Source organism: Prionailurus bengalensis, chromosome B3 (assembly GCF_016509475.1).
Source record: "Prionailurus bengalensis isolate Pbe53 chromosome B3, Fcat_Pben_1.1_paternal_pri, whole genome shotgun sequence".
In the NCBI taxonomy this organism is placed as follows: Eukaryota; Metazoa; Chordata; class Mammalia; order Carnivora; family Felidae; genus Prionailurus; species Prionailurus bengalensis.
This window is the reverse complement of record NC_057355.1, coordinates 147,357,422-147,377,606: the sequence shown is the minus strand read 5'-3', so window position 1 is coordinate 147,377,606 and position 20,185 is coordinate 147,357,422. Positions and strand designations below refer to the sequence as shown.

The 20,185-nt window shown below is 64.9% G+C and overlaps 1 protein-coding gene across 1 annotated transcript in view; it reads right to left on the bottom strand.

Annotated features, from left to right (window-relative positions):
- Positions 1-570: 570 nt before the first annotated feature.
- The window catches only part of PACS2 (phosphofurin acidic cluster sorting protein 2), a 55,386-nt gene continuing 35,771 nt past the window's right edge, over positions 571-20,185 (bottom strand). Inside the window, 19 exon segments of the mRNA XM_043557127.1 lie at positions 571-3,519; positions 4,183-4,296; positions 4,489-4,715; positions 5,555-5,574; positions 5,576-5,691; positions 5,874-5,916; positions 7,045-7,087; positions 10,349-10,381; positions 11,092-11,200; positions 11,516-11,626; positions 12,049-12,203; positions 12,660-12,766; positions 12,914-13,018; positions 13,269-13,401; positions 14,230-14,372; positions 15,311-15,385; positions 15,719-15,809; positions 17,353-17,510; positions 19,880-19,939. Coding sequence (XP_043413062.1) covers positions 3,401-3,519; positions 4,183-4,296; positions 4,489-4,715; positions 5,555-5,574; positions 5,576-5,691; positions 5,874-5,916; positions 7,045-7,087; positions 10,349-10,381; positions 11,092-11,200; positions 11,516-11,626; positions 12,049-12,203; positions 12,660-12,766; positions 12,914-13,018; positions 13,269-13,401; positions 14,230-14,372; positions 15,311-15,385; positions 15,719-15,809; positions 17,353-17,510; positions 19,880-19,939 — 1,962 coding nt within the window. The 3' untranslated portion in view covers positions 571-3,400.

Here is a 20,185-nt window from a genome sequence, read left to right as displayed (position 1 = left end):
AGAGGTGGAGCTCGCTGCGGGAGCAGAGGCGGGCAGACGTCGGGTACACCAAGAGCTTGGGATGGGGTGCGCTGCGGGGCGGGGGGCGGAGGGCGCGCCCTCGCGCGTGGGGGCCGTCAAAGAATAGGGGTGGAGCCCACAGTCGTTCGGGGAGCCCCCGAGGGGGCGGAGCCGAGCCCAGCGGAAGTTCTGCTGCGGCTGGCTCCGCCCTGCCGCTTCCGCTTCCGCTTCCGCCCCGGGCCGAGCCTGCGCCCTGGTCCCGGCGGTCCGCCGCGGGGCGGGCGGAGCTTTTCTCTTCCCAGGCCTGCCTGGAGTGTGACCTGGCGCCGCTCGGACGTGGGGGGGGGGGGGGGGGTCGTCTCGCAGATGCTGCCCTCCTCCGCCCCTGGGGCGTGTCCGAGGCGCCGCTCGGAGCTCGGGGCTCCGCGTCCGGAGCCCTCCCCGGGCCCCGGCCGTTCGGGCCACAGGCTCTGTCCTCTCCTGGGTCCCAGGCGGCGCCCCCACCTCCCTGGCGGCCCTCGGGACGGGGCCTGGGGCGCGCGGACGGCCCGGGAGGAATCACACAGCAGGCGTGGGAAGGCCTGGGGTTGTCCCCAGGTTTATTAGTGTTTTGCATCAGCACCTTAAAATAGTCCACGTGGTCACATACGTGACAGATTAGAATCTATTCCCCAAAAAGGTTATTTACATTAATCCTGTGTTTCATTTAAAAAGAAAAAAAAAAAAAAACAAAACCCTAGCAACACGTACATCCTAGAAACTAAACAATGCACGACGATGGATGGGGGTCTGCAGAAACGTAGAGGGGCACCCCTTGGCCTACAGGTTGGGACCCGGCGGTGGCAACCAAGGCCAGGCAGGTGACATGTGGGGACGCGGTCTCCCTCAACCCATGGGGGGTGGGTCTGGGGAAGGCGGTGAGGGACAAGCTCAGGTCAGGCGGCTGGCCCACAGAAGCAGGTGGCCCTGTCTCCTAAGGAGGAATCTGCCCCAGGGCAAAGGCCAGACCCGGGAGAGTGGCCAGGTCTTCCCGTCTGGGAGTGAGCACAGTGCCAACCGGGGACCCTCCCCGAGCTGCAGCCACGACGCCACTGACTCAGGATGCTGGCCCGCAAGCCCTGAGGAGAGGGCCCCCTGGGGCTGCTGATGTGGGAGGAGAGAGGAAGCAGTGGGCCAGGCTGGAGGGTGGTGGCTGGCCCCCACCTGCCCTTGCCCGGTGGTGACTGGTGGCTGCTCCTGCCCAGGACCCACATGCCTCGCACTCCACACCGCCCTCCGTGTGCTTGCAGCTGCACTGACTCGGTCACAGATGGCTTTGGCTTCTGTGTCATCTTCCTTTGAGGGACAAAGTGCTTTCACGTGGGTCCTCAGAACAGCTCCATGAGGTAGGCAGGGCGCATGTGACCAATAGGAAAACCGAGGCACAGGTCTCTGAGAGAGTCACGGTGGCTGGGGCTGCCTGTGTGACCTCCTGGGCCCTGGGGACGGTGTGGTGGGTGAGCCCCATAGCACTTAGGCACAGGACAGACGGCAACCGGGCTCTGTAGGCCCAGGGGCATAGGGTGGGGGCGCTGCGTGCCCTCCCGTGTGCACGAGGACGCAGCTACGGAAGTGGATGGGGAGGCACATTTGGGGGGGATGGTCCCACGACAGGGTGGATGTGACTACTCTCTCTGGTCCCTTCCTCCAGAGCAAGCTTTGGGGCTAGAAGCTATGTCAGGAGCCTCACCTGTACCTCCTTCCTGCAGAGTTTGACCTTTGGAAAGGAACCTGAAGGAACCCAAGGCCCTGAGGCCCAGTGGTGGGAGCAAGAGCAGCGAGGCTCACGGTCCCAGGGCCTGCTTCTGAGGATGGCTGCTCGCAGACATCTGGCACAGGCACAGGCTGCCTGAGGTGCTGGGCTCAGTGGCCAGCCTCCAACCCTGGTCCTTCTGAGCCAGGGGTCGGCCTGGTCCCCAGTGCTGTCAGAGGAGGAGTTCAGGCCATCCTGGGGAAGGTCCTCTGCCCGCAGGCAACCCTGAGGCGGGGCCACACACAAGGTCAGGCCCTGTCCCGTTCCCTAGCTAGCCCAGGGACCCCTTCCTGCCTTGGGGGAGGAAGGAAGCCGGTAGGTCACAGGTTAGGAGGGTGGGCCACCTCACTCCCCCAGGGTCATACCTGCCTGTGCCACGGGCACTGTTTTCCGAGCACAGCCTGCATGGCGCCGTGGGTGGGCTACCGCAGGGTCCCGGAGCCACAGCTGCCAAAGGATGGGAACTGGTGGGCTCTTCCTGTGGACACTGGGCTGGACTCTGGCTGCAGGTCAGGGTGTCCCTTTCCTGCTGTACGGGAAGGCAGGGGGCAAGGCTACCACCCAGGGTGGGACCCAGACCCAGACCCTCACTCTAGGGAGCTTGGCGCAGAGAAGCCAGGGCTCCCTGCCTCTTCGGGGTACTCCCAGCGGTACCTACGGCTCCAGTGGGCTTGGCGCCTGTGCTCAGGCTGTGCTACCTGAGCTCTTGCTGGCCACAGAAGTGGGCGTGGGCCCAGACACCCCTCAGCCGGTAGGTGGGCCCAGGGGGCTGGGCGGGAGGAGGCAGCTGAGTGGGCTGGGGCCAACTTCGGGGCCACTGTGCTTGCCGAGTTTGGGGCAGAGGCAACCAGCAGAAGCGTAGTGACAGCTCGAGAACAGCCAGAGGGAGAGTGGCGGGGGGGGGGGGGGGGGCGAGGCCGGTGCTCTGGTGGGGGGGCTAGGACATGCGACAGCGACAGCACTGGCTGGTTCCGCCCCAGCCCCAGGGGGCCGCTGGGACGTCAGAAGAGCAATGTCCTTTTGGCAGCTACCTTGTAACGTGTATTTAAAAGCATTAAAAATATCTGCTACTAGAAAACCCCCACTGCCCGCGAGGCTGGAGTTTATTGGGAACCACAAGTGGGCGGTGCTGGGGCGTCTCCCGCCTGGTGGGCGGCTGGGCCCAGGCCTGGGCTGTCTGGCCTCCAGCCTCTGGCCACCCAGCTCCGTGTCTGGGCCCGTAGGCAGCCCGTGGATCTGCGCGCTGCCCGCCTGACCCCAGCTCCCTGAGGAAGCAGTCCTGGCTTTCAGGAAGGACAGGACGCGAAGGTGAGGACCCTTCTCGCTGGGGGGGCTCGGGAGGTCCTGAGGCCAAAACACACCTTTCGTGATTCTCAGAGCTCAGCGCTGTCCGCCTGACCTCCCACCCCGCCGGCACATCTGGTTATCGAGCAGGGCAGTTACCAGGCCCCGGTGGGGAACCTCCCCGTGAGTTTCCAGGTTGAGAGCACATTCATACTTAAGACTGTTTCTCTTTGTGTTTTTAAGTGTCTCCGTAGTAAACTGAAATGTTAACAGAAAAGCAGCTGGGCCCTCCTGGCGCGCGCCGTCCAGGGCTCCGGGGTGGGGCTAGCAGGCGGACTTGGAGTGTCCGAAGATGCAGATAGGGAAGTGCTTGACATGGGAGGACCACTGGGCCGCCAGCTGGAAGAACTTGACGTCATTCCACTCCACACCGTCGATGAGGACTGTGGGGACAGGACCGCCTGACCCATCTGCCCAGCACGCCCCAGGACAGGGCTGGGGGAGCCCCTCCCCCCCCCCGCCCCCGGCTCCCAGCCACCAGCGGTGGCCAGCTTCTCCCTGACCGCGAGGACCTGCTCTTCCACAGCCCCTCCGCCCTGGCTGGGGTCTGCAAAACGGATTAAAACGCCGTGCTCTTAAAGCAGAAAAGCAACAGAGGAAGGCAGGGCAGTTCTGGACCACAGTGGTCGTCAGACTGGAGCTCCTGGAGAGAAAACCGTTCCGGGCTCCATATGCTGAATTAATTAGCTGCAGAGTATCTTCTATAAAAAGTCTGAGATACACAAATCAATCTCTTAAGAGAACAGAAAGGACTGAGAAATTACTTCTGAGAATAGAATTTAAGAAGCTCTTCTCCGCACACAAGTGCTCTATCCAAACGTGTGATACGCATTTCACGGCAAAACGAAAGCGTTTCCGGAGGTGAATTTTCAAGAGCACTTCAGCCTTCCCTGGTTCACTTTCATACTTTAGACAGGACTGATGGGACCTTGGGTCAAGGACCTGACTCCCCACGGGTTCCCCTCTGAAGGAAGGACACGTGGACAGGTGACCTCTCACGAGTCCTGAGAGCCTCCCGCCGCCCCGCCCCCTCGCCAAGCACTCACCCCTCAGCATGTTCTGCTGGTGCTTGGCCGTGCAGATCAGGCGGCTGATACCCTCGATGCACTGGCTCTTGGACTCCACATCCTTGTCCTTGGTTTTCTTGGGCAGAAACATCACTAGGAGGGAAAGGGCTGCAGGGCTCAGCCACAGCCCTCGGAACCCAGCCTCCCGGAGCCCCCCACATGCCACAGTGGCCATGGCCGCCAGCCCTCCCACCCGCCCAGGTAGCCTCTGGCTGTGGCGACCTCGGGACCTGCAGGGCTGCCCCTCCGACTACCCCGACGGTCAGCCTGCCACCCCCACCTCACCCTTCTTGTTCTTCTCCTTGGTGACCACGGTCATGGACATGGCAGGCGTGGCCACAGCCTCGCCGCTGCCGGGCAGCCTGCTGACCTGGAGAGACCGGAAGGTGCACTTGAGCGTGTTTTTGGTGGCCGGCAGGTCCTTCTTCTCCACCTCTCTCTTCCTGTCTGCGGGCGGGGCTGCTGTCCAGTAATCCACCTGCAGCCCCATCAGCTCGGCGCCGACGCCCTGGCTGCGAAAGCAGAGGGGGCCTCACTCCTCTGTCCTGGCTCGGTGGCCGGCACGGGCGAGGAGGTGCCAGCTGGCGTCCGTGCTGCTCAATGCGGGGGGGACGACCCGCAGTGGGCGCCCAGCAGAGTGGAGCCCCAGTCCTGGAGCCCACTGTGGTCCATTCCCTGGGCTCTTGGGACAGCCCAGTCTGGGCCTTGCGGGCGGGCACAGCGGCCGTGCTGAGGTCACCCAGGGGCGCCTGGGGCGCCACCCGTCTGCCCTCTCAAGCCACCCCTTTGAGTCTAGAGAGCCGAGGTCAACCAGCCTCAGCTGAGGTGTGCCCCCGCCCCCCAGCTGTGGGATCTGGGAGCAGCCCTGTGACCCTGTGACCCACGTGGGTGTGAGGACATCCTCAGACCCTTCAAGTTTTGTTTGGGTGAGTTCTACTCAACAGAGAGCCCAGGGCGGCCGGGAGAGCTGCTGAACACCCCACGCCCTGGTCCCTACAGGGACCCACATCCAGCCACATCTTCCCTGACCCCCCCCCCCCCCCCGCCCGTGCATGCGGAGCACCCCCCACTCACTTACTCGGTGTGGTTTCGGTCCCTGGCGCCATGAGGGCTGGGGGGGACACACCAGGCCAGGGCCTGCGCTGCCCCTACCTCACGGGGCACCCGATCCCAAGCAAGCCCGTGTCTTCCCAGAGGCTGTTCTGAGCCCACCCTCTGGCCAGACCCTCGGGCTTCCTGGCATCCCGGAGGTGCGGCCAGCGGCCGGGAGCGATTGTCCGCATTCTCTGGCCATCGGGGGTGCTCTCAGATCGGGTGGGGCGGGGCACCTGTGTGGCACGGCCACGTTTACCTGGGGGAGGACAGGCCCCCCGCTCACTGACGGGGAGGAAGGCGGGGTAGGTGAGGCCTCCTTGGCCGCGGGAGACGTGGACGGCGGGGTGGACGAGAGCACGCTGGAGCCCGAGGGGGCTGCGTCATCCGAGTCACCTTTGGGAAGAAGTTGGGCAGCCTTGAGTGCCCCTGTGTCTCTGCCCCCAGGGCAGCCCCAGGGGCCGGAGAGGGCCCGTGCGGGGAGGTGGGAGACCCCGAGCTGGAGAGGAGCCGCCGGGCCTTCCACGGTGGGGCGTCCCTCCCCTTCCTGGCCCCGAGGGCAGGGAGCGTGGGGTCACCTGATGTGGCTGAGGACGGTTCCACGATTCCAACCTTCACCACCTAAAAGGCAACGGGACGCTGGCTGGCAGCAGTACCGGATCGTCGGCCAGCCCGACTGTCAGTGCCAGGGCTCCAGACGCAGGCCCAGTGCCGTCCTCCCTCCGCCGCCCGGCCGCTGCGTCCTGCCCCACCCTCCCTGGGAGCTCCTGGGGTGCGGCAGTGACCCAGTTCTTCCTGTACGCGGCACAGGACCCTCCCACGGCGCGGGTGTGCTGGGGAGACTCCACAGAGCTGCGGTACCCCTCCGTGGCCATCCCACCACCCGGGGGTGGGGGGCACAGGCTCCACACTCCGGCCCTCAGCAAACCGTGAGCATGTGTGGCCAGCCTGGCCAGAGGTTGGTGAGACCCGGGCACTGGTATGTGGAACCCCTGCCCAGCGAGGGGCAGAGGTGGCTCTGGGGCCTGCCCCGGGTGCCCGGTCAGACAGATGCCATTCCAGACGGCCGTGCGGGCCAACCAGCGCGGGAGTCAGGAGTCACGTTAAGCGGGGACTCGTGCCTCGGTTACACAACGGTGTTTTAAGTGTCCACGGGGGGGCCTGCCCGTCACTACAGAAGGTTCCCCGAGACCGGCTGGACTCCTTCCCTCCCAGGAGGGTCGGCAGTGGCCCTGACGCCTGGCCAGGGTAAAACCACGGCCTGCTGGCCTGCTGCACCTGGGCCCTGTCTGCCCCTGGCTCTCGCAGCAGGTGCCTGCGCCAGGGGCCACATGGGGAGGTAAGAGGCCGTGAAGCATGGCATGGCCCGGCTGGCGCATAGGAAATGAACTTCCCGATTCACACACCCCGCAATCCCCACTGAGCAGCCTGGCGTGGAGGCAGCCCCGTCCCACAGCTCCTGAGGGACAGAAGCATCCTTCTGCCCCTCCCGGGGCACCCACCCACAGCCAAGTCTGACACAGGCCTCGTGCCCAGTCAGTGCCAAGAATTGGCCCCTCCTCGCCTCTAGGTGAGCTGTCTGCGTGCACAGGTCAGAGAGCTCACGGCCCAGCCCTGCTCCACACAGGAAGAAAACAAGAAGCTTTAAGAGGGCTGGGGGGCAGATTTTAAGGAATCCTCTGCTCAAATTGGTGAAGAAGGTTCTGGAACTTAAAGGTAGTGCAAGCATCCCAGCAAAGAAGTACTCACCCCTACAAAGGGGATGAACTTTTGTGAAGATTCCTCGTCAGGGCTAAGAACACAAGAAACACACAGTTACTCCTCTCTCGGTGTGGCCGGCAGTGCCCGCACCACACCCACACCTCTCCCTGCAGCGGCCCGACCTCCGACCCCAGGGTCATCTCTCTGCACCTAAGGTCAAGAGGCCAGCAGGGAGCTCCACGGGAGCCCAGCTTCCTGGGGGAATTTCTTGTCCATCCCAGGTGCCTGGTGCCCTGAGGGCCTGCATTCCGGCTGGGCCCCCAGACAGAGGTTTCCCACGTGGGTCCCGGGACACCACCCCCCGCCCCGCCCTGGACACTGGTCTTCCTCCAACACTGGGGGTGACCACAGCTGGGGTGTCTAGGTTTTCTCCAGATAGTCCGGGTGAAGTCCAGGGCAACTAGAGAGAGGAGACTGGGGCAGCGGCGGGTCCCAGGCCTTTGGCCTGCACACACCGTGCTCTGACAGAGCGACACCCCAAGAGCAGCCAGAAGGGGAGACCGAGGCTTCAGGGCCATGCTGTGGTCGGAGGCTAGCCAGCACTCGTGGCAGAGGAGGTGCCACACGGCTTCCCTGAGATCGCTGGTCACAGCCCATCCTCGGTGAAGGCAGCCATGTCCCAGGGCCCTCGGGGGGAGGAGGGCAGAAGCCAAGGGGATGTGGACCCCCTTCTGTCTTCCGTGGCCCAGGCGGGCACCCGTCCTGCCGCCCATTTCTGTACCGGGCATTTGGATGATGGGCCTCCCCTCGGGGCCTGGGCCGCAGCCTGAGTCACTCTCCCCGGGGAGGGCTTGGCCACCAGGTGCACTTGGCCTCTAAGAGCGTCTCCTGGCCTGGGGAAGACCCACAGGGCAGGCCCAGTCCCGGGCCTCCTGTCCCTCCTGCGGCCTCCTTGCCTCTCCGGGCCATCCTCCCAGCTCTGCTTCAGTCTCACGACCCCAAACCTCAGAGGTCACCCTCAGAAAGCTGTGCCCAAGGCGCTGGCCGGAAGGGGTCCCCGGGCACAGGGCCATTCAGGAGAAGTCCCTGCAGAAGGCAGGTTCTCCAGCCCGCCCTTGTGGGGACAGAAGTCCGTGCCTGGCCAGCACTCTCCACTAGACATGCACAGGGGCCAGCACGGAACGCACGCACGGCGCCCAAGGCGGTCCCGGCAGGAGCCGCTGCCCCCTCCCTGCGGCCTGGCACCCGCGTGAGGGGACAGCAGCCGGCAGGCCCCTGGGCACCACCTGGACACGGGGGCCTCCGCCCCAGCATCGCCCATCACGCCTCCGAAGAAGGCCCGGCAGACGTCTCTGGACAAAAGAACCTACAGATTCGGGCCGTCCCACTGAAATGACCAAATCCCCAGCCTTTCTGACCTAAGGGGAATAGAGTTTATCCATTTCAGAGAACAGCAATTCGAACCCTGTGCCCGGCTGGCTTTCGCATGCGAGATAGCGCAAGACGGGATCCTCAGGGGGTCCCCAGCCCGGTGTGGGGGAGGCTCTGCCCCACAGGGCCCCAGGACCCTCCCCACGAGCAGCACGCAGGGAAGGCAGACAGAGGCCTGCAGGGGCAGACAGGAAGCACGGCCACACAGGGATGTTGCTGGACTCTGAGAAGCCAAGCTGAGCCGCTGGGCCATGCAGACAACACTCAGCACTCGACACGCGCCCAGCGCGACAGGGGTGACACCGGCTTGCCTAAACTCGGGACACAGACGAACATGCGTGTGCCTCCGTGGTGAGGGCCCCTAGGTCTGGCTCATGAGACCACAAAACGTGCCTCAACAGGACACTGGGGGCACAGAGCTGAGGGGTGCTGAGGACACGGGGCGCTGGGCGTTCCCCACCCCGGTGCCCTGAGGGAGCCTCCCGGGCCACACACACCCTTTGTGGTCTGACCACAGGCCACGGACCGGGTGCTGTGTAGACCGTCCGTGCAGGTGTTCTCACAAGGGGCAAGTGGAGACAGGCCCCGAGGGCCATGCCCACCGCGCACCTGCTGCTGGTCTCCTGACCCATCTGTTCTCTGTCACCATCTGCTGACCCCCTGGTCCTGGGCTCTGAGGGTGGCCAACACACTGGGCCTTCACGGGGCTCCACCCAGGGTGTCTGGAGCCCCCACCCCAGGTGCCGGTGTCACCACTGTGACGCACAGGTGGGGGCAGGAGGCACGGGACGAGGGCCAGGGTTCCCTAAAGCCCTGGCTTGAGGCTCAGAGGAGCCAGCATGGGAGAGACGAGACGCTGTGGCCAGGCAGCGAAGCAGGCTGCGGGCTTCTGCGGCAGTCGGCGGGCACACCGTGGCTGGCCTTTCTTTAGTCACAAAGGCTTGTTTAGCAGGACAACGTGGGGGCTCAGACCCCTCCTCCTGGTCTGTCTCGGGGTTCAGCAGGAGCACTGCCTAGAGCCTGGTGGCCCTGCCCTGGCTGGGCTTTCCCAGGAGAGAAAGAACCCAAGACCCGGGGTGGGAACAGGGTCCCAGGGGAGGGACCTGGCAGGCAGGCCGCCAGGACAGGAAAGGGGGCCCCAAATGAAATGGCAGCTCTAGGCAGGTCCCGGTGTTTGGTTCCCAACGTGCAGGTTTTCAGAGGGTGGAGCCACCTGGGGGTCGGGGGGAAGCCCTTCACTGCACATAGGGGGTCTTAGTGGTCTGGCCACCTGTCCAGTTCAGCCACAAGAGTCGGCTGGGAAACCCTCTGTGCTGCTGTCCGCAGCCCCGGGGCCCAGGCCAGGGCGAGGCTCCGAGTGCGTGCCACCCCAGGGCAGGCCCCCCACCATTCTGCCTGGATACCCCGCCTGCAGGATCAGCATTCATGCTGTCCTTGCGGGGGATGGGGGGAGCCCGCGAGCCAGGTTCACAAATACATTGAGCCGATAAGGAGGCCCGCACGCGGCCGATGTGGCATCAGTGGACAGTGTCTCGTGGTGGTACCCCATGCACCTGCTTCTAATTTGAGAGGTGGGGCCAGCGTGGCTTCAGAAACACAGACACTCACTGAGAAGCTAAACGTGGCCACGTCTTTAGCTCAGACTCTGGACTGAAACGGACAGAGGAAAGCCTGTCCAGCCCGATGTCTTGGTTCCTTCAACCGGGTGGGGGCCCGAGAGCAAAGTCCTGACCGGGGTGGGGGCGGCCACCTGCCTGCTGCCCAGCTGGGGGGCCCTGCCTGGCAAGGCGCCACCCCTCCCCGGCCCACAGAGAGGTGGCTGGAGGGTAAGTGACGCACCCCACCTGCTCACGCTGCTAAACAGCCCTAAAGACCAGCCTGGGGACAGGGGACAGGGGTGCAGACCCAGGGACAGCGGTACCTGAGGGTAAAGTCAAAATGAAAGTTCTTTTTCCTTTTCAGAAAGCCACCAAGAGAGAAAACACAGACACGTTACTGTGCTGAGGGACAGGACGTGCCTGCAGGTGCAGCTTGGGGACGGCACGGCCCTCGCTCAGGAAGAGCCGGAGCTGCGGGCTGACCCCTCGGGAGGGCCGTCCCGCGCCCCTCGGACACCGGCAGAGACGCTGCGGTCTGCGGGGCCCACCCTGCAGCCCACCTCCCCACCTCCCGGGCCCTGGCCCTCGCCCACTTGGGCCTGGCAGCCAGACCTCTGCCCGCCCTCAGCCCCAGTGCCCGCTGCTGCCCGGCGTCCTGCCCCAGGGCAGAGCGAGAACTGTCTGCCGGCCGGGAAGCCGGGCAGTCGAAGGAGCCTGTGCCTGTGTTCCAGCAAGCAGGTCGCTGCTAGGGCTGGGCGGTGGGACCGCTGCCTCTGACCCTTCACGGTGAGAAATTCCAATATACGAAATGGAAAACACCAGACTGCCTTCTTCTGACCGATACGGAGGAGGGCCTGGGGCTGCCAGGCCCACCCGAGGCTTCCCCCAAGCCCAGCCGGGTTTGTCCCTGAAGGCCACCCCGAGGAGCCCCCGGCGTGCTGCCCAGGGGACCGAGAGCCGCAGCCACAGTGGCCCGTGTCTGCGGCGTGGAGCCGGGTGTACCGGTACCCACCCTCCCCCTCCAGCCCTGGCCACTGCCTGTCCAGCCCGGGGCCCAACAAGGTACCTCTTCTGCTTGTAGGTCAGCATGGCCTCCGCGATGGGCAACTGGTGGGCGCAGTTGGCACCCGCGATGTACTGCGTGATCCTCGACACGATGTCCGGGGTGTCCTGCGCTGCAGGAGGAAGCCGGGCAGGGTCCGTGGGGTGCCTCGCCTCTCCCCCCACTCCACCTGTCTGCCCAGGGCCCAGCCCAGGAGCAGTGGCCATGCTGAGGGCGCCAGAGGGGGCCCTCTGCCCTCCCCGCTCAAGGGTTCCCGGGCAAGGGCAGCAAGGCCACTCCAAGTCCCCAGGAGCCCCCGCCCTGGGCCCCAGCGGCCAGCCCCGAGGCCCGCGGTGGACAGAGGAGGGCACCCAGCTGCTTCTCACAGAGGCGCGGCGGGGGCGGGGAAGCCTCGCGGCCTCACCCGCCAGCTCACCCCGGGCCTCACCGGCGCTCTGGGCCTCCAGCTTGTTGAACAGGTCTTTCCAGGCCAGGTCCTGGAAGAAGTTGTTGTAGCGGTAGTCCACGGAGCCCAGGTACCTGGCCACAGGGTGGGAGCCTGCGAGCCACGGCGAGGGGAGGGGGGGGGAGGTCAGGCCACGGAGTCTGCGGCGTCCACCCGGACAGACGTGCTGTGCGGCCCCGCCAGAGCCCTCCCCGTGGGCCGTCCTGCAGACCACAAGCGGGGCTCGGGCGCCAATGAGTCTCCCCCCAGGATCCAGCACTTTCCGACGCGCTGACGTTTACGGATTTGGTCATAAAACGAATCGCGTAAGCAAAAACGAAGAGTGAGGTCACCCAGGGTTCGATGACGTAAAAGGGCTCGTGACCACCCCCACCCTATCCGTGACGACAGCATCGCGTGAGGTGCGTGCGGGGCCGGCACGAGAGGGGCGCGTGCGGCGCATCGCCCCCCGCCGCGTCCGCGAGCCCCCCACCCAGCGGGACGATGAGGACCCACCCCGTCCGCGAGCCCCTCACCCAGCGGGATGATGAGGAAGCGCATGTAGCCCAGCCAGTCGGGCGTCTTGTGGGACAGCTGCTCCACGAAGAGCCGCAGGACGGCGCTGAGGTAATGCTGCGCGCCCGCCACGGCGATCTTCACGGGGGTCGGGGGCTGGGAGTTGCAGTTGCAGCTGAGGCCCCGAGGGCAGGACACAGAGGGGACAGAGGCCTCAGGGCGCCGTCCCTGCTGCCAGGACCAGCCCACTGCGCCCGAGGGGTGTCCCCAGGGCCCCGGGCACACACCGCTCGGGACGAAGGGAGCACCGTGCCCCCTGCGCCCCGGGGGGGGGGCGCCGACACCCAGGACCCCCAGACAGCAGGAGCCCCGTGCCCCCTGGGCGGGGGGGGGGCCTGCTGGCCACACCCAGGAGGCCCCCGATGGTGGGTCTCTGCCAGGAGCCCCCCTGCACTGCAGGAACTACCACCAGCGCCCAGATCTGGACAGAGGACGGGGCCGCGGGGAGCCGGTGGGCGGGCACATCTGGAACCCGCCCGCAGCCCCCAGGGCAGAGCCACAGGCAAGGCTGGGGCGCAGGGACCCCGACAGACACCCACCCGGCTGCCACACGTGTGGCAGCTGGACTCACTATCTCTGTATCCGCGAGACGATGGTGCTGAAGGCCGCCTGCACGTCAGCCGCGGAGCACGTGCACACCACGGGGAGCGCGTGTCTCTGCAGGACTTCCGACAGGAACTGGGAGCGAGGGGCGGGCGGAGCCTCAAAGCTCCACCCGGCCTCGCTGTCAGCTCCTCGCCTCGCAAGGGCGGGCACGTGCTCTCTGCCCCCGCAGGGAGGATACCCCCCACCACCCCCCCGCAGAAAGGACAGCCCCCTCCCCACCTGCCCCTGCCAGTCGGAGGTGTTGACGAGAATGATGTTTTCAGGTAGCTGGTCGTCAGAAATGAGGATGTGGTTTAGCTGGTCGTACACGGTCTTCCTGGGGATCTGCAGACACAGGCCCGTCCACACCAGGTGGGAAGGGCGCCGCGTCCGTCGCCCGCCCAGCTGACCCCTGCCCCAGTGGCCACCCGGGAGAGGGGAAGGACAGCCCAGTCCCGTTCCTGCTCAGGAACCTGGCTCTGCTTTGGACGGAGGTCACTGGGCTGTAGGCACTGTGGGTCGGTCAGATCCCACCCTCGAGCTGCCCGGCCGGGTGGGCCGGAGGTGTCCGTGGCCCCCTCTCCTGGAGACGCACCTGCAGCTGGCTCCTCGTGTCCGGGCAGCGCTCGTTGTCCAGGCTGTTGGCCCGCTCGTTCTGTGGCCGGGCCGGCTGCCGCTCCTTCAGGGATGTGCTGCGGCCCCGGCGGCCGGCCTGCTTCCCCTCGGACCTGTGGGGGACCAGGACAGGCTGGGGCAGGCCCACGTGCTCACTGCCCAGGGAAGGGGGCTCTCAGCGGTGGGGCGGATGGCGGGCGAGGGGCTCATCTGTGGGGGGAGCGTGGAGGCACACGAGCACACGCGCACGTGCTTTAAACCCGGCATGAGGCCCGATTAAACGTGTGCAAGCAGAGAAGGGGTGGGGGCACCACAGCAGCCCCGCTGTCCCTCCAGGGCCTGGCCGCCCTGCAGAGGGACGTCCTGGGGTGGGAACGGGGGTTCTGGCCGTGGTGCAGGCACAAGGCCGACTGTGGCTGGGAGTTCGGCTAGGTGCCCAAGGTGAGGAAGGCCACATCACAGGGAGGGGCATAGAGACGACCCCCAGACTGACCAAGATGGTGGGGGGGGGGCGGCAGGTGAGACAGCCTCTCAGAGTGTCTTCCCATGCAAAGCTGCAACTCAGACCCCCACTTCGAGGGCTCTGAGAGGCAGGTCCAGGCCCCCCCCCCCCCGGGGCTCCAGTGTTGGACCTGGAGCCACTGTCTGGGGGCTCCTGACCTTGACGGCACTGGGCACCCCCTCCCACACCGGCATCTGGTGTCACACAGGTCCACAAGGTACAGGTGGCGGAAAACGTGAGACGGCCACAGGAACCACACCTCAGCCCCAGCAGGCCTGCTGGCTGCAGACAGGGTGCAAGGGGTCCACTGTGGACCCCCGGGTGGGCCGAGATCTCTGTGCTTCTAAGTGACTCTCATCTGGTCAGACGGGGCCCTGCCCACCACACCGGCCCACGTGGGCAATGCCTGGCCAACAGCCTCCCCAGGGCATGCTGTCACCTGGTGGAGGGGATGACGAGGGACTCCGTCTTGGTGATCCGCCCACTGGGCGGCAGCTTCTCGGTGAACATGTCCAGGGCGGAGGTCTCCACCTCCGGGCTGTCCTCCGGCTGTGCAGGCTGCTCCCCAGGGGCGGGGGTGCTCTGATGTGCAGAGAAGGAGGCTCGTTGGGAATGCGCACCCTGTGGGGGCCTCCCGAGGGCCGGCCTCACACCCGGCAAGTCCCTGGTTTGGGTGGGGGTGTCTGGGCCTTTTTTGGGTTTGCAATCTTCTGCACATGGTATGGACATGCTGGCCTGGGGAGCCGAGCTGACCCCCACATCCAACCACAGGGCTCCTGGTGTCAGCTGCTGGGGAGACCAGCACCAAACCTCCTCCAAATCTCCCTAAAACCTGCCCTCTGGTCCCAGACATCTTCCTTGAGAACCTCCATGAGAGAACAGGGGCCAGAACCCAGCATGCACAGTGTCTATGCTGACAGCAAAGCAGGGGGACACCCACTGTCCCCAGTGATCTGGGGGGTCCTGACCGTGCCCTGAGGGTAGGGGTGAATCCAGGGGGCCCTGATTGTCACCCAGGATCAAAGCAAATCAGGGGAACCCTGACTGATCCTCTGCCTGGGGATAAATCCAGGAGAGTCCTGAAAGTCCCCTGAGATGGGGGTGAATCCAGGAGATCCCTGAGCATCCCCCAGGGTGGGGGTGAATCCAGGGGAGCCCCGACCATCCCCTGGGGTGGAGGTGAATCCAGGGGGCCCTGACCATCCCCCGGGGCGGGGGTGATTCCAGGGGGCCCTGACCATCCCCTGGGGTGGGGGTGAATCCAGGGGAACCCTAACCCCATCCCCCAGGGAGGGGGTAAAATCCAGTGGAACCCTGGCCATCCCCCGGGGTGGGGGTGAATCCAGGGGAACCCTGGCCATCCCCCAGGGTGGGGGTGAATCCAGGGGGCCCTGACCACACCCTGGGGTGTAAGGTAAGGACCTGAGTGTCGAGCCCTGCCCCGCGGGCTCAGACCCCTAAAGACAGTGTGTTAGTGGGCTCTGTGCTTGCACAAACGAATGTGCTCTGGGCCTGCTCACGTGGGGCACCGTGTCAGAGACGCTGTCGCTCGGCTGCTTGCCTCCCAGGGCCCGGGTCTTCTCGGGCACATCAGCCTGTGTGGACCAGACGGGAATCAGGGCATATTTAATGGTGGGCACGGAGGCTGGCTCACCTCCAGGCAGGGGGATCTGGGATTGGGGGGCAGCCTGGGAAGACTGGCCAGGGCTTCCTTAGACTGAAGGCTCAGGTCACCCCGTGACAGTGACCTGGCATCAGGCAGGGAGATTCCAGCCACATGCAGACTCAGGAGCACGGTTAGCTCTGGGCTGGTCTGACACTGGTGTGTAAGCAACACCCTGAGGGATCAGAGACGGGAAACCCCGGAAGGCCCACCCGCGGTCTGCACTCCCATCAAGGGTGGGCACTGCCACGTCCAGCCCGCTCACCGGACTCGGGGGCTCCTTGTGGCTCCGGACGCTGTGGACGCTCCCGATTTCCGTCTGCGAGCTGGAGTGTGACAGCCCTTCGAAGTAGGGCCTGGGCGTGGGGACGGAGACAGGTCACCCTCCAGGACCCTCCCTAGGCTGAAGGCTCAGCCATTGTGCCCTGGGGTCTGGTGGCCACACAGGACTGGGATGGGGCAAGGGAACCACAGCCCAGGAGAGGTTGCCCTGCGGCCCACATCAGCTCCTCCACTGGCTCTGACACCCACAGCCCAGGACCTCACCCCCGAGCCCCGCCCCCTCCTGGCCTGACACCCACGGGCCAGGACCTCACCCCCGAGCCCCGCCCCCTCCTGGCCTGACACCCACGGCCCAGGACCTCACCCCCGAGCCCCGCCCCCCTCCTGGCCTGACACCCACGGCCCAGGACCTCATCCCTGATCCTGCCCTGCCCCCTCCTGGCCTGCACCCGGGCTGCACCCAGCAGTTCTGTTGGAGGGCCAGCAGGCCAGCCAGGGGACCTCAGGCTCCTCAGCCAGCTGGCAGGAACACAGGCTCAACAGTGCAATGACCGTGGGGTCAGCAGGATCTATCAACCCCAGGCAGACCAGGCCAAGTACCTTGTCCCCAGCAGACAGCTGGGGAGAGGGTGGGGGGACTCATAGATTCGAAGAGACTCAGAAGCCTTTCAAGCTGATACGGTGGACAGGGGGCACATGGTCTGGTGCCAAAGCCACCAGGGAGAGAGAATGTGGGAGTGAGGGCAGAAACAGTGCCCGAGACGTCCACGCAGACTCCCAGAACTGTGAGCACCCGCTGCCAGTGACCTGGAGGTGGCCTGGGTCAGCCAGTGGCCGACAGGAGCAGGGCCTGTCCCAGTGGACGGGGGCAAAGCCCAAGGGGCCTCGGGAGGTGGGTGGGCAGCAGGCAAGAAGCTGGGCCCCTGGAGCCACAGTGAAGGCCAGAGGCGGACACCTGAACCAGAGCCCGCAGATGCCACAGGCGCCCCCACAGTAGGACAATCAGAGGCTCAGAAAGCCCCCCCTCCCCCCACATGCGCATCTCCATCCAACCACACGTCCACCACCACGTGAAAAAGAAAACCAGGAGGCCACGTGGCCCCCTCTTGGCAGCCTGCCCGGACCCCACAGTGATGCCCCCAAGACGGGCCACACGCACTCCTGCCCTCCCCTGCCCCGGCCAGGCAGATGCCCTGCTCCTTGGGGACATGCCCGCTCCCCTCCCCTGCGCACAGGGAGGCCCTGCGGTCCCAGCAGCCCGTCTCCCCACTGCACAGAAGGGTCTCTCCTGTGATGGTCGCCTCAGCCCGGCTGGGACCTCAGGAAGACCCCCGAGCACACTCCACACGCAGAGCCCCTGCCCCTCCATCCCTGACCCTGCAAGGCCTCCAAACCGGCCTCCTGTCTTCATGCTCCCAAGCGCATTCCAGAGAGATCCCTCCAGAACACAGGCTCCCCGTCCCACCCCGCCACAGCCTGCGTCCCCTGCCACATGTGGGGGGCCACGGAGTGCTCACCTGGGGTTCCACAGAGATCCCTCCAGAACACAGCCTCCCCATCCCCCCCCCCGCCACAGCCTGTGCCCCCTGCCACACCTGGGGGCCACGGGGTGCTCACCTGAGCTTTGGTTTGGGGGTGCTGAGGACACTGTCATCATCCTCCAGGTCAGGGCCGCTGTCACTGGGGTTCTCCATGTCCAGCGTGTCATACAGAAGGTCCAGGTCCTCCTCCGCCTCGGGGACACGCTCTGCAGGGTCCTGCTCTGAGTCCAGGACCTACGATGACGTCGGACGTGTGAGCGCACGCACGAGGGGTGGGTGGGGGTCCCCTCGGCAGGACAGGTGGGAAAAGGACGCAGAGCCGCCGAGCACCCTTTGTCCAGCAGGTGCCAGACGCTGGGGTGACCCCGGGGGCCTCCAGTCACGGGGTGCCGGCACGGCTGGGCCACTCCTCCCCCTGTGACTCAGGCTTCCACACAGAAGCGCGCAGCTGGCACAGGCCAGCACCACAGCCACACGGGAGATGTTCCCTCCCCAGGGCCTCCCTGGCCTCTCACTGTCCCCTCTCCTCCTCCTCAGGCACCCACTGAACCGACTTCTGCCCCGCGCGTTCGTCCTCTTCCGGAACGTCAAGGAGGTGGAGCCGCACGGAGAGCGGCCCTCTGCGGCCCTCCCACTCGACGCGGCGCGGTAAGACCCGTCTGCGCGCTGTGTCTGCCCGCAGCGAGGCCCTGCCACCGCCCGCCCCGTCCACGGTCTAGCCACCGCCAGGGGGTGGACGTTCTGGGGTTTGCCGCTGTAGACGAAGCCTCTGTGACCGGTGAGTCTGCGTGGACGCGCCCGGGTCTCTCGTAGGTAAACGCCAAGAATGCCATCACTGGTGGAATCGCCTGGAGGAGGGCCTGCTGCACACCCCCGCCAGCGTCTCCCTGCTCCGCTCGAAGCCGCAGCTGCCGGCGGGCGTCGCGTGGGGCTCGGTGAGGTTCTCGCTTGCGCCTCCGGGACGCCTCGTGATGCCGGGCACCTTCTCGTGGGTTTGCTGGCTGTTTATGTATCTTCTTCGGAGAAGACGTCTCGTCAGACCCTCTGACCAGCTGTTACGCTGGACGATTAATTTCTTACCCGCGTCGTCTTCGTATTTGGGGTTGTACGTTTTCCATCTTCTGGGTACTGGTCTCTTATGGGATCTACGATTTGTAAAACCCTTCCATCTCATGGCCACCATTTCATCTTCTGGAAGGTTGTTCGGAGCATGTGAGTTTTATGTTTTGACGGGGTCTGACCCCTGGTTTTCTCTTTGGCTCCCGTGCTTCTGTGTCCTACCGCCAAGACCTCTCCTCTGTTTTCTCCTAAGACTTCCACAGTGTAAGTTCTTATATTTAGGTCTTTGGTCCGTTTTGAGTTGGTGTTTGTACACGGTGTGAGGTAAGGGTCCAGCTCCACCCTTCAGCACTTGGAAATCTAGCGGTACCATCGCTATTTGCCGAAAAGCCTATTTCCCCCCCCATCGGGTGGTCTTGGCATCCTTGCCAGAAATCAATTGACCACAAATAGAAGGATTCAGGGCGCCTGGGCAGCTCAGTCAGTTAAGCGTCCGACTTCGGCTCAGGTCACGATCTCCTGGTCTGTAAGTTCGAGCCCCGCGTCAGGCTCTGTGCTGCCAGCTCGGAGCCTGGAGCCTGCTTCGGATTCTGTGTCTCCCTCTCTCTCTCTGCCCCTCCCCCACTCACGCTCTGTCCTTCTCTCGCTCAAAAATAAAGAAATGTTAAAAAAAATTTAAATGGATTCACTTCCGGTCTCGCTGATCATACAGTCTTGATTACCATACCTCTTCCTGAGTTTTGAAATTAGAAAGCATCATTGCTTCAATTTTGTTCTTTTTAACGATCGCTTATTCTGTTTGTTCTGGGTCCCTTGCGTTTCCATGTAAGTTTTAGGACTAGCTGATCTACCAACAGGCAGCTGGGGATTTGACAGGGACCCTCCCGAATCTGTGGAGCGGTCTGGAGAACCCGATTCCAGTGCCTGCGTCGGAGAGCAGCTGACCTCCCGGAGCTTCACATGTGTGGACGGGTGGCCATCGCCCTCAGTTCTGTCACAACCACGTGTGCCAGTGACACCTGGGACACTTACCTGCCACCCCTCCCGGGCAGATCCAGAACCTGTGGACTAGCTTTCCTCTGCCCACACGGAAGGTAAAACCAAAGCATTTTTCTTCTGGTTATAAAAGTGAGCAAACCCATCACCACACACTTGGGGTGGCAAACAGCTGAGAGAGGGAGCTCCAGTGCTACGGCGCGTCCGTGGTGGGGGGCGGGTGTGTGGCGATGGGGCCCACAGAAGCTAGTCTCTGCTCAACTCCGCAAATACCTGAAGCTGCTCTAAACATACAGTCGGCTTAGAACCAACAGGAAACTCATGGTCACAGCCCGAATGGCGTCCAGCCTCCCTCCTGGTCTGTTCCCTGGGTTGTGATTCGAGAGACACGTAGGCAGCCGCTGCTCGACCCCCGAGGTACCACGGGAGCCCAGGGGGCCACAGGACGGTCAGAGGCAGAGCCAGGATGTGGCCCGGGTGCCCCCAGAGCCCTCGCCTCATCAGGACACCCCACCGTGGGCCTGGGGGGCAGGCAGGATCTCACTCACCTCATCTGACACTTTAAACCTCCGCAGCAAGGCAACGACCTTCTGCTTGAAGTTTTGTTGCTGCAAGGCAAGTGGGACAGAATCAGAACCGAAGGGGGTGGGTTCCCCGCGAAGGACACAGCGGGCTGCCAGGGGCAGCCGGCAGGAGAGAGGTGCCCGGTGCACAGTCTGTACGGGCTCCCGCGAGCGCGGCTCTCGCCCGCCAACGGCGCTGACCCTTCGCAAGCATTAAGAACCACAGCCGCACCGGACTTAGTAACAGACCCAGGAGGGGCGCGGGGAGGGCATGTGCCGTCCCTATGGCTC